The sequence below is a fragment of the Vicugna pacos genome, chromosome 4 (assembly GCF_048564905.1).
Source record: "Vicugna pacos chromosome 4, VicPac4, whole genome shotgun sequence".
Taxonomy (NCBI): domain Eukaryota; kingdom Metazoa; phylum Chordata; class Mammalia; order Artiodactyla; family Camelidae; genus Vicugna; species Vicugna pacos.
In genome coordinates, this window is record NC_132990.1 from 38137922 (window position 1) to 38151382 (window position 13461).

General features: G+C 36.2%; 1 protein-coding gene across 21 annotated transcripts in view; it reads right to left on the minus strand.

The window, feature by feature from the left end:
- Positions 1-13461, minus strand: part of TRPM3 (transient receptor potential cation channel subfamily M member 3) — an 846268-nt gene that overhangs the window by 150594 nt on the left and 682213 nt on the right. For all 21 annotated transcript variants that reach the window (XR_012072024.1, XR_012072026.1, XR_012072025.1 and 18 more), the window contains one exon: positions 9470-9542. Coding sequence is in view for 4 of the 21 variants with exons in the window: in XM_031677181.2 (XP_031533041.1) it covers positions 9470-9542 (73 nt within the window). In the remaining 17 variants the exon portion in view is untranslated. The remainder of the gene's footprint in view (positions 1-9469; positions 9543-13461) is intronic.

Below are 13461 nucleotides of genomic sequence, written 5' to 3' on the forward strand. Positions count from 1 at the left end.
TACCTACATGAACAGAGTTGAAGAAATTACTCTCTCCTATGAGTTGGGACCAGAACTCTGCTTAGGGAGGAGACTGTCTTTGTAAAAATACACTGCAAAGCTGCTTAGGGTTGATGAGCCCTTCATGGCCAGGGCCCAAATGTCAGAGAACAGGGATAAACTGCTTTGTTTGAAAGGAGAAGAGAAATCTGCTTTACTATTAAGGGGAAGCATGAAGAGAAAAGAGAATAGTGGGAGAAGAGGGGGAGAAGCCTGTGAGACAGTGTGACATTGGGGAAGTCATGGATGAAGGATTGGTGGAAAGTCTCTGTGTGAAAGATCCAAAGGACGTTAACATAGGAGATGCCTGCTGTTCGATTAGAAGTTGTTCGCATTATTGAGAAGTAAACTTCTCTTTCACCCCTATCTATATATTTAGAAAAGTCTGCTGTATCTGTTCAATCCTTTGTGTGAGTGAATTTTTGTTTGTTTGTTTTCAAACAGTGGAAGGGCTCAGTTTTACATTTTGTCTTCTGTGATGAAGAACGAAATAACACACATAGAACCAGAACCTTGAAGGCAGGGGTGACCAAGAAAACTTCCATCTTTCAGGAATTTGCAGAAATCCAGGGAGGATGTAGGATTCGTATTCTTGTTGATTACAGAGTTGAGGGGTTGGAGTCTACCTCAGTGAACTTTCAAGGATAAGGGGGTCCAGTGTATGTCTGAGTTGCCTAGGTGACCTTGGCTAGTGATTGACTGGCCTGGGACTCAACTTCACTTCTTTTAATCAGTGGATATTTAGAATGCTTACCATACCTCAAGCATTTTTCTGAGGTTAGGGTATAAAGTAAAGAAGATGTAATCTTCTCTGGAAATTTCCTAATTGGAAGTGGCAGGGAGGCTTGTACTCAGGGTGATCACAACTCCTAGTCTGCCTGGACATTCTTGGTTTGTTCTATTTGTTCTGTCATAATTATCAATAATGTCCACCTTCATGCCCCAGAAAGTTCCAGTGTGGAGATAAATTATCTTGTAACCATTCCACAGAGTTTTTATAAAGCCTGGATGATATAATTTATATGAAAATGCTTTATGAATTGTGAAACACTATACAAATAAAAAGATTAAGAGATTTAAGTTCTTTTATTACATTTTCCTATTAGAGACAAAGAGAAATGCTGAAAATTGCTGTCTACCTGGTCTCTGTTATTGCTCTGAGATCTACTTGGATTTGCAAGAAAATAAACTTGCCAGAAATTTAATTTCATTTTAAGGCAACTTAGCATGTGCCCAACCACTTTCAAGATTAAGTTTCTTTTTGTGTTCTCTTCTGGCTCTCTACATGTATGCTCGAGGGTTTTGTTGTTGTTGTTGTTTCCAAATTGATGTGTCCTTTCAAATTTAGCATTTTATGATTCTTAGGGATTTGGGACATGGGGGACATCCTAATTCTCTACGAATTTTTAAAGCCTGTTTTACAAGTAAAAAAGTATAAAAGTACTAAGTGTTCAGTATTTACCACAAAAAAGGCATAGACCTGTCCTCAAAGAGCTTCCAGTATGACCAACTCATGTGCCCCTTATATCAATCCATGTAAGAAAGGAAAGGTACAATTTCCTTTTCCACAGTGAAGGGAACTGAGGCATATCGAGGTTAAATATCTTAGTCAATTCTATAGCCAATAAAGAACTAGGATTTAAATATATATATATGACTTTAAAGCCTGTTGATCATTTATTTATGCATTCAACAAATACATACGGAACACCAGGCATGGTATATATGTGTGTATATGGTGGTGAGCAAAACAGATGTGGTCCCTGTACTTATTTCTAGTTTGGCGTCATCATCATCATGATCAGTCAGGCTGTTATTTATTAAACAGAATTTCTCAGGTACTGTGTTAAGTGCTTTACTTGCATTATTGATTACAATTGTTACAATGACTGTGAGGGACATACGATAATTATCTCAATTTTACAGACTGGGAAACCAAGCCTCAATGAAGTGAAGCTATTTTCAATCAGGGGGTAAGTGATGCTTTGAATACGGCTGCCATTCTTCCAATTATAAGGGCCTTTGCTGGGTGGTCTCGTGGTAAGTACCATACTGAGGGGTTAGGGTGGTAGTGGAGGATGGGTGGAAGGAAGGCGTCTACTGGGGAAAGCCTGGGGTGATTTGGCCTTTACAGAATCAGTTTTTTCTAAAGGATAGTCCAGTTTCAGGGAAAAAGTGGTTAAGAACGTAACTTCCTTTAAAATTTTTGGCAGAAATTATTAAGTACATACCATTAAAACTGAAAAAGGTAATAGTGATTATAATCATAAATAACAACTGTGTAGTAAATAATATTAATAAATTGCATATTTAGGTCTACCTGAAGTGAACTGTATGAGAATGCCTTGGGTGGATGTCTGAACTCCGATTAGTGTTCACTTTACCTAGTTCCCATTTCTGTTTACTGAGTGAAGCATCTATTTCAGGTACATAGATTTTAAGGTGCTTGCGTGTGAGGCAAATATGACGCTCTTTGACTTCTAGTACTTCTTTTAATACAACTTCAGAGACAAGTGCATTTTTTAGTTGCTTTTAGTCTTCCCAGTACTCTTTCCTCCTCTACTTTCTGGCTACAGAACCTCTTTTTTGGGGGGGGGGGTTGGGAATCCTTAACTCTGAGACTCGGGTGGAGCTGATCCCATCTCTCATTTCATGCTTACAGGGATTCTCCCACCTTCTTTGCCACAGTGATGGATTCAGGGATGGGCAGTGATCTAAGGCAAGCAAATTCAAATCCTTCCTGGGACCTTTCATTGTAAGTAGCAGGAAAGATGGCTCTGTTGAACTGGGGTTTGCTCAGTTGGCTGGATGTGAGCCTGGCACTGCTGATGGCTGTTCTGCACAACAGATGTATAGACTAATGTCTAAGAGAGGATAATAGATTCTGATGACATCATTTGAGTCCTGGATCCTACTTTGCCTGAACTCATTTTACCCTCAGACTTCTTGGTCCTATGAACTAAAAATCCATTTTATTTCTTTTTGCTTGAACTAGGTTGAATTGTGTTTCTGTCATATGTAACTTTAAATTCCTGGTTGAATCAATACTCCACCAGAGGTCTAATCTTTAAAAATAAAACAAGTGTCAGATTTACTTATCCTCCCCATCACATTAGGTTAAATTGTGGGCATTCTAGTTTCATCACTAAGAGATTTTTTGTGCAGCTAGGATCATCTGGTAGCTGCAGGCCCTGGTAAGTGCTCTGAGAGTTTAAAGGAAGTAGATGCCCTGATCTATTATCGCTTGGATATCCCTAGAATCACAGGGGTAAATGCCTAAAAACTCTGTAGCAGTGTAGAGACAAGGAATCCTGGATCCCCAAGGACTCATACACATAACATAAAGAAAACTGAGTCTCAATGAGGAGACCTGAGTTTAAGATTTGGCTCTGCCACTGATTTGCCTAATGATCTTGAATGTCTTTTAGATTCTTTAGTCTCAATTTCCAAGTTTGCAAAACGCATGGGAGGTGCATGGTGACAGAGGGTATTGTGGCTTCAGGGTGGCTTTGGGATGAAGTAGTAACAAGAAGCTAGTGGCAGACATGGGTTTGGAGGGCCCTTCCTGGAGTTCTAATGCTCATGGCCAACCTGCTCTGTTATATTTAAGATTTGGCTAAAAAGGTAAAATGAACCATCAGGAAACAAGTGCATTTGGAAGAGCCTGATTTACAATCGGAGGACACAAGGAAGACTAAAAGTGGTCTCATGCAGAGAAGGGCTTAATAAATACTTTTGTAAAAAATCTACATTGTAAAAATTATCTGGTGAATTTTATCTGTAACAAATACTTCACTGTTTTCTAACACTTTACCCCCATGCCCTTTTAAGCCTAAAATAAATAAATATGCCACACATTTTGACTTTGGAGACCTCTTTTGGACAAAATTTCATCTATTTCCATTCCATAATATTTAATAACTATAGTAACTTTGCATCACGTATAAGTGATGAAAGTGTCAACTCGAATGTTTCTTTTTTGGCCTTAATAAGGCTATCCAAACAGTTCTGGGTTAAAAAAATAATATTAAAAGGAAAGCAATCATGCATGTGTTGTATTAAGCTGCCTACGCACAGAAAAGAGAGTGGGAAAGATGCAACACATAATTAGAAATAAGTTTCTTTTATATTCAAAGCAGGGCAGGGCCACAGTAAATCCCCATAAAACCTATTCATGAATCACCCAAGTTTAAGTATAGGTAGTTTCTCAGTAAACATTCCAGGGTGTTAGTTATTTATGCAATGTATCTGGTGCATAGAATTATTGGACATAAACTACTTCAGAAGATATGCCAAAATTTGTTTCACTAGGGATTAATTAAACCGTTTATAAATAAAATGAGTTATTTAGCAAGACTGATTGTATATTGATGTTATGACTAGTTTGTGACAATAACCTGGTATTTTCTAGTTAATAGAGTTGGAGGGGCATGCATTCAGAAGTAGTTTTAAAACATTAAAAACATTTTTTTAAGATTTTATCCACTTTTATTTCAAGTTTAGTTTTAAAAAAATGTATAATTTTAAAGGAAAATGCTTCAGAAAATAGTGATTTTCTTTGTTTTGTATAATTTAATCTAATCAATAGCATTCTTACTAGAAATCTTTCTAAAGTTAGAACATATTGACAGTTTTCTTTGGTATTTGAATTTGTATCTTAAACTTTTTTCTTTATAGATAGAACAAATCGACAAATTCATACCTTAAAAAGAGGTTTTCTTCCTCTGCTTAAGAATCTATAAGTATTTGATTAGTTTGTTAATTACTGATAGCATTAATTATGTTTGAAGAACTTAAACATATAAAACAAAATGGTAGTTATCTCAGATGACTGTGTAAGTCCATAGGGAAATTTAATTTCCTACAAATTGTTTTTTGTTACGTCTGCATTCATTATATCTCTTACTTAGATTCCCCAGTGGTATTTTTAATCATTTCTTAGATCAATAGTGATCAGCTATTATCCATGCCTATGTGACTTGTATAGATCCTTTATATTAAATACTGCCTGTGCATCTTATCGTACTTTGATTACATACGTACTTGACCTTTACACTTAATTCCATAAGATGCTTTCTCCTTTTTTGTCATTTTGACATAAAATAAGTATGGAGTTTTCTTGACCACAGTATGTCTCCTGCTCAGATCCATAATATGTGACAGCACAGCTTTCGTATTTTTCCCTTAACATTTAAAAACCCAACAAACTGAAGTCCATACTTTATTCAGATTTCCCTAGCTTTAACTTAATACTCTTTTTTTTCTGCCCAACAATCTCATCCAGGAAACCACATTACATTTACATGTCATGTTTCCTTAGGCTCCTTTGGGTCTGTGACAGTTCCTGAGACTACACTTGTTTTTGATGATCTTGACAGTTTTGAGGAGGAATATATTATTTTTGTACTCTCTTATAGCTCTTTTAAAATACTTTCCAGAAAAAGAAGTAAGTAATAAAAGTTACTCTCTCTTCATGCCACAGATGAACTTTTTTACCAATGAAGATTAAACCCAAAGAAAAAGAATTCCTCACTTACGGATGACAGTGATCATCATATATTACACTAACGGGTGTGCACAGGAGTGAAAGAGAATACACATACATTGATCTCACTGCCAAGATGTATGAGAAAAGAGAAATAAAACTGGGAATCATTTTATGCACAGATGGGTCAAGGGACCACTTACAGTAACTTCTGCTATGAGTAGATGTTTTCTGGCTTTATTGAGCCTGGAGCAAGAGGCTTATGCTGCTGCAAGAGGGATGCAGATAGGATACGGTGACTGACAGAGCAGGTTGATAAGCACTGAATAGTTTATTAAGGTAAGTTTGGGGCCCTTTCCAGCGTAGGCAGGGCCTGTATGAGAGACAGAGGCAGACAGAAGAACGAGGGACCTCCTTAGATTCCTGAGTTACTCTTGCTGCAGAACCTCCAAGAGTGTCTAAAGTCCAGAAGTATTAATGATGTTGTATCTCCTCCAAGTAGAACAGCCTGATTTAGCAAATAAAAATACAGGACTCCCAATTAAGCTTAAATTTCAGATGAATGATGAACAGTATTTTTTAGTATAAGTATGTCCCATACAATATCTGGGACATACTTATGCTAAAATTTTATTTGTTGTTGATCTGAACATTCAACATTCTGGATTTTCTAAGGCAACTCCTTTCTGTACCATATTTTTGGGTTCCCCTGGGTGTGTGTGGTGGGAAAGGGGGGAGAAATGAAAAGCAGGAGAAGGGTGTAGGGTGTACAGTCTCTAGCCCCAATCCACCTGTCTCAAGAGAGCAGTTCCCTTAATGTGAAAGACAAATGTGACATCACCTATTCTCAGAAGCTACCCCAGGCTTCAGCTTGTGAAGAAACTATAGTCCTCTTTGATCTCTAGAACAACATTCTTTTTGTCTGCTTTTTCTCTTCATTTATGAGCAAATACCTAATAAGTCTATACCATCTAAACAGTATCCATTGATATATACACATCTCAAAGAAAATCAAACCCAGTGGGACAAGAAACAAGGAGGAGCAAATGTATATTTTCCCCATAACCACCTGATTTCCTATTTGTTCTCCCCTCTACCCAGGCCCTGAATTTACGGACCAGTATTTAGTTTCATCTCTCTCCTCCTCCTCCTCCAACTTTACTTCTGATTTTCTCAGATGTTGGAGAGAATAAAAACTGAACTATACAAAGATTAATCTTATGTTAGATAATTGAAATCTAAGTTTAATTATAAAAATTGTATGTTAAACCATGTTACATGCCCAGGCATAATTTTAAAAATACACAGGAAGAAAAATTTAACAAACTAGAGAATCTGGAAGTGATATAAGTACACTCTTGGCCTCCAAGGAAGTCATCAAAAGTATTAAGTTTGCTATCCTTCACAAATCAACTGGGTCAAAATCAGAGAGCATTTAAAAGCCTGCGCAAAATAGAGTTGACACACCATAATCTTTTAACAGCCTAAATTCTTATTAGCATCAACTGCTGCATAAATGTTCATTATAGTGATTAGAAATGTTAATTTCTGAGAGCCATCATAATTTCCTTTAATATTCTATGGCAGTGTTTTTAAAACTGCAGGTTATAACCCACTAGTGGGTCATGAAATGAATTTAGTGGGATATAATCAGCATTAAAGAGAACAGATTAGAATAGAAAATATTCAATTTCATTGCATATGGTAAATGTAAATACTATTTTATGTAGTTTAATTTCAATTTTCTAAATACATATGGGTAACTACTTGGTTATAATATAAAATGTACTTCATATGCCCTGTCATGCGCAGAACAGTCAGAAAACAAGTAGTCTATAGAACAACAAATAAATTCTAAAACTGATCCAACAGTGAAGAACAGTTTAAGTCTCACAAATTCGTGAAAGAGAAAGAAATTATTTCCAATAGAAGATAGTATGATGGTCAATATATTTTAATATAATATAATTACAATTATATTAATCATAACAGAGCCACTTCTTCATTTGCTCTGCGTTTTGGTTCAAGGTGATAAATGTGGTGTTCCACTATTTATTATCATGCCTTGGAGGTGTATGTAAGTGAGAGCTACGGGGTTAGGTTGTCTGTACCACTTCCTGGCCGGCTCATCTTGGGCACATTACTTAATTGCTCTGTGCCACAATATCTTTACCTATAAAATGGGTCTTATAATAAACTGGTCATCAAACTTCTATAAAGATTAAATAAATTTATACATAGAATGCATCTAACAAAGTGTTTGGCACTTAGCAAGTCCTCAGCAAGTGTTAGTTAATATTTACCAACTAACTAACTTATAATTAGTGTTAGTTGGTAATTAACACTTTAAATTTTGTCTCTGATAAATGGAGAATGGGGCCCAGAGTATGCTTTGTGATTCAGTCCATGTATGGTCCCTTAATTCTTCTGCATGAATGTTGTTTTTTTAGTTCACTGGAAAGAAATACTTTAGAGTGGAGGTTGAGAAACCTGGGACATACAGTATACTTCATGGGATTATGACCTTCCAAAATGTGACCAAGATCTTGAATTAATGTGCATATATACCTTTGGAGAATGGATGGAGAGGACTGACAGTTTCCAGTATCAAGGGTCACATGTGATTCAATGAAGAGTTAAATAATACTTAGATCTAAGTCCAGGCCTATTAATTAGCATGGCAATCTTGAGCAAGTTACTTAACCTCTGGTAGCTCCACTTACCTCATCTGTAAAATAGGGATTAAAAATAGCTCTAATGTGATGTAGTTGTTGCAATAATTAACATCCATGGTATTTGTAAAGAGCTTGGCACTTAGCACAGTGGCTGCCACATGATGGGTACTCCAGAAAATATTAATAGTGGAATAAGGGTAGGTAAGCTGCAAATCAGAATACAATGGCTGCTGTTCTGAATTTTAATTTTGGAGTACTGAGTCTATCACTGAATCACTGAGTAATCCATTCATTCCTGATTAAATGCTATCATGTGTTAGAGATCGCCTGGAAGCCAGCAACGGACAAGACACACTCTCTGCCCTCACAGAGCTTATGCAGTCTAGGGAGTCTTACAGGCAGCGACCAGCTGTGTGATACCTGCTGGCGCACACATCATCTGTGGGGCTCAGGTTGAATGTGGTTTTGTTTTGCCTTACAGTTCCAGTTTTCACTTCAGTGCTGAACAGAAGCAATATCCTTTTGTTCATTGTAATAGTGAAAATTATTAGTCAAATAATATGCCTATTAAGTGATAGTAAGGGTGGAATCTGATCTGCAGAGCCTAGAGGAAACTGCTCTTCTCTTGGATATGGTTCCAGGGATGAGGACATATAGTGAGACCTCTTTATAATACTGGGACTAGAAAACAGGATAAACACCCACCTTATAAGGGAAAAATCATACATCCCAGCGCATTTCTATTTTTGCCTAAACTTCCAGGAAGCTTAGAGTTAAATTTAATACGCAATTATAACAAATATATTGGCCTAATTTTTTTTTTGGTTTCTTTCTTCCTTCTTTCCTCTAAATGGTTTTGATTTTCCATTCTTAATGTATTATAATATCTATCTATCTATTCATCTACCTGTATCATCTGTGCCACACCAAATAGTTTTTGAAAGTAGACATGGTAATAATTACTAAATAACCTAGTAACTTAGTGCCTTACATATTACATTAGTCTTTTATACTTCATATATTTTTATTATTCAATGGACATGACTGGATCGAATATTTAAATTTTATGAAACTGAGTCACAATATAACAGGTCTATTATAGGAAATTCAATAGCATTAACAGTGTTTCACAGGAACGGTCCTTATGTTATCAATAATTGGATGTGTCATGGTATCATTTGGGATTAAATCCACTACTAGGAGACATAAGGTTGCTGTGTTAATCCATTTAAATTATTTTTGCACTCTCTGAACATAGAAACTCTTTTACCTTTGAGTAAAGCTGTCAGGATGGCTAAATCAATGTCCTGGTGTCCTTCTGATCCCATCCGAAATACTGTAATCTGCAATTTGAGACAAGGTGACCATTAACAATTCACTTCTTCCCCCAAGAGAACTTGAATCAATAAGACCATATCTGAACACAGACTATCTTAATATCTATAAGGTAGATTCTTAACCACAAAGAAAGCATATATACGAAGAATTCAATTAGAGGGCTCTGTAATTCATTAAGAGGGAGATGCCTCAGGAGCCTCCAAATAGAAACTACCACCTTAGATTATTGCACTGATTATGGTTACAGTCTCTGAAACCAGATACCCAGGGACATGTCTCCTTCTGTCATTTCAGTTTTAGAATTAAAACTTGCTGGATTTACAAAAATGTGTTAAGCCATAATTTAAACTATAAGTTGAGAAATTAAGTGTTTAAAAATAGCCGATTAGTATGGCTTTCAGTAAATGGCCCCACTACGTGCACATTTGTGTGCATGTGTATATGCATGTGTGCAATACAGCCATCACTACACTTACTCCTCAGCAATAGTTACTCAAAGGTTTCAGTATTGTGATGCCTCCTCTCAGTAACCTTAAACCTTCTTGAGAATGTTTTAGCAATAAGAAGGGGAAAGCAGACAATACAATAACATTTTTCCTTTAAATTCAGGGAAGAAAAGTATTCTCTGGGGATGAGTGATGGGGAGGAGAGTAGAGAGGCAGCAGTGAAGGATTAATACATGTTGGATTAATATGAAATCCCCAAATCATGCTTAACGATAATAAAGATTTTTTTCCCGTCAGAGGGAATCTACTTAAGGAAGCTAAAAGGTTATTTGAATATCTACATAGACTGAATTACTATTGTACTCAACTGCTTTAAACTTCAAGTTTCTTTATCAGTAAAGTGGGACAATAATAGGGCTTGTCTATTTTGAACTACATAGGAAGCAGACTATAGGATTTGCTAATACATAGTTCTAAGTTTTGCCACCATGAAGAGAACAGGCGCACAGTATCATAGACTGTTTTAACTATCAGCTGCCTTAGAAACCTGCTAGTCCACTACCCAGAGACAGAGTAAATTGCAGCAACGAGTCAGAAGGACAGCTGTGATTGGAACTCAGTAATGCTCCCCCTTTTGTCTCCTGCCTTAAACACTGGGAACAAGGGAGGGAAGGAACAAGATCATTCGAGCACCTACTAGTGACCTGCCTAAACCTTTACTGTTTATGTCCTTGGGTCAGAGCCTGGGATGAGTGTAAGGCAGAGATGGCAAGATGAAATGCTTCCTAGCCTTTGAACTAAAAACTGTAAAAAGTAGAGAAAGAGAGCCAGACAGAATCCATCTTCGTGCTGTGTTTGGCTCACAGTCCACAGCTGTGATCTCTGGTAGGGTAGAGGTGTACCTTCAGCTCCATTATATTTGCACTGAAATCTGCTTCTGCACAAGCACGGGTTTGGACAAAGTGCCATCAGGACATTCTCCCAATCAGAAATTGATGCCCCCACAGAATCCACTTGGGAGATGAGAGACAGTTCTTCTCTGCTCTGAACTCAGGAAGGAGTGCCTGAATTGAGAAGAAAATTTGAGGTCCACTGGAGAAAGAACCGAAGGGCAGAAGTGGAATTTTGGTTAAATCTTTAACTCTTTAAGTCAGGGCTGGCTAAGGTCTGAAAGGTAGTATCATGTGCTGAGCTGGTAGCAAGCTGAGAACTATCAGGATAATATTTGAACTCATTGTTTTAGAAGAATTCAGAAATTAAGCATCAAACTGAATTCCTTAAACATCTGACCTACTTGTTCTGTAGATACTAAAATTTCACTGCCTAATTAGAGATCCCATTTCAGATGCAAATTCTTCTGAGGCAGCAGTTAGATAAATTAAATTTACTCTGAAATATAAGACTATCAGGCTTTCCTAGGAATGGTTTTGAGGGGAAAACAAGGTGTATAGTGTGGAGTAGGTAAAGAATTTCAGGGTAGGCGTGTTGGAGACATGGGCATGTGTGCTGTTGTTTGTCAAAGAGCTTGAAATGGCACTGTACTCCCAGGCTTCGCAGATTTTCTGGAAAACTGGTGTGCAGGGGATGGCTGTCCACACCTGTCCATGCCCCCATCCTGGTGTGCTTACATTGAAGAACCTAAGAACCCTAGAAAGAGGGAAAGGAAGCACCAAGGGGAGGCTGGAGAATCTAAAGATGAAATTCATTTCATAATTTTGCCTTGAGTTGACTTGAGATATTATGTTTCCATTGCTAAACTTTTTATTTGAAATTAAAAAACAATTTTTAAAAATCACTTACTCAGTTTATATATCTTCTTCATAGAAAAAGAAAAGGTAAACAGAGAAGTAGAGTCGCATTCTCCTACCACCCTTGGTGTTGGCAAAGATGCAGAAAATCAGGTATTCTTAAATATTCTTAGTGGGGATGTGAATCAAAATAGTACTTTTGGAGTATGATAGATTGATATAATATTCCTTGGCTTTGGTGTTCTATTCTTTAACAGTAATTAGCAAAACAGAATTTGCTAATATTTTATTTAGAATCTTTGCAAATACATTTGTGAGGTCAGTACAATACCATTCTTGTATTTTGACTGCACTAACTTTTCAGTAGGAATGGGAAGCTCTTTAAATTTACTTATGCCCCGGAACAGTTAACATAGCAAAGGAACTCTCCTTCTAGCAGGTTTGGTAGGACGTTTATAGTCTAGCACTGAGGTATTTTGAGGGATAGATCCCTAATCATCTTTACAAATTTTTCAACAGTTATTAATCAGTTTAGATTTTCTGCCTCTCCTGGACTCAATTTCATATATTTTCCAATGTAATCAAACATTTCACCAATATTTTCAAATTTATTGGTATACAGTTGTACACAGAATTCTTTTATCACTTTAAAAATCTCCTTTATATATAGAATTATACAGCAATTTTTTTCACTCTTTATTTTTCACTTGACTAAAATCATTGTCAGCTCAAAGAATCAGGTTTTCATTTTATTGATCAATATTATTATTCACAATGTGAAGTTACTGTCCTCAGCTCATTCACTTCTTCTAGCTGTTCTCTTCCTAGAAGTTGACTTCTTGGTCAATTTTTATTCTTTCTTGTTTCTAATAAATACATTTAAGGTTATGAATTGTACATGTTTTTATATGTACTGTGTCATTTTCATTCACTTTTAAATATATGCAACTTATTTTCTCTTAAAATTGTTTTTAATATTAGACTGCATATGTATATATATATTTGTAACATTTTGTAAATGTATTATTTTGTTTGAAAAAGTGTTTATGAAAAAAAAGTGTTTATGTTCTATTTGCTGGGTACAGAGTTTAATATTATATATAGATTACATTTAATAACTTTTATTCAAATACTCCTATTTGATTTCTGGCATTTGAGAAAATGAACTCCCTTTGGTTGACAAAATTCTTTAACATTTTGCGAAAGGTTCTGGCTTCTGGTAAGGAACACGCTGATTCATATGGAAAGTGGGGAAGAAATCGGAGGAAATTCAAACACATCTGGAAATGAGCAAACTAAAGATCAGTGGAAAGTGATATTCAAAATTTTCCCAGAAAATTTGTGTCATAAATAAGTTCAATTATCTGTCGTCAAGTTCCATATAAACTACATGTTGATTTTCCATGTAATACTCTTAACAAGACTCACAGTTTCACCTTGAAGTGGGTGAATAAAAAACAGTGCCACAGAGATAAAAATTAGAAGAAATTAATGTAACTCTATTGTGTCCTACTTTAAAAAGACTGTGATGTATGAATTCACACATTAGATTAATAAATGACTGACTTTCAAAGGGTATTTTATTAAACGATGCATTTGCTAGTTTATTTTAAAGGTGTCTTCCTTCTACCCTTACTTAACGGTTCAGTGTATGTCACTCAGTAACAGACTGTCTCATAGGTTAACGTGCACCCACACTGCCACCCACCTCATGCTCTCTCAAGGGACCT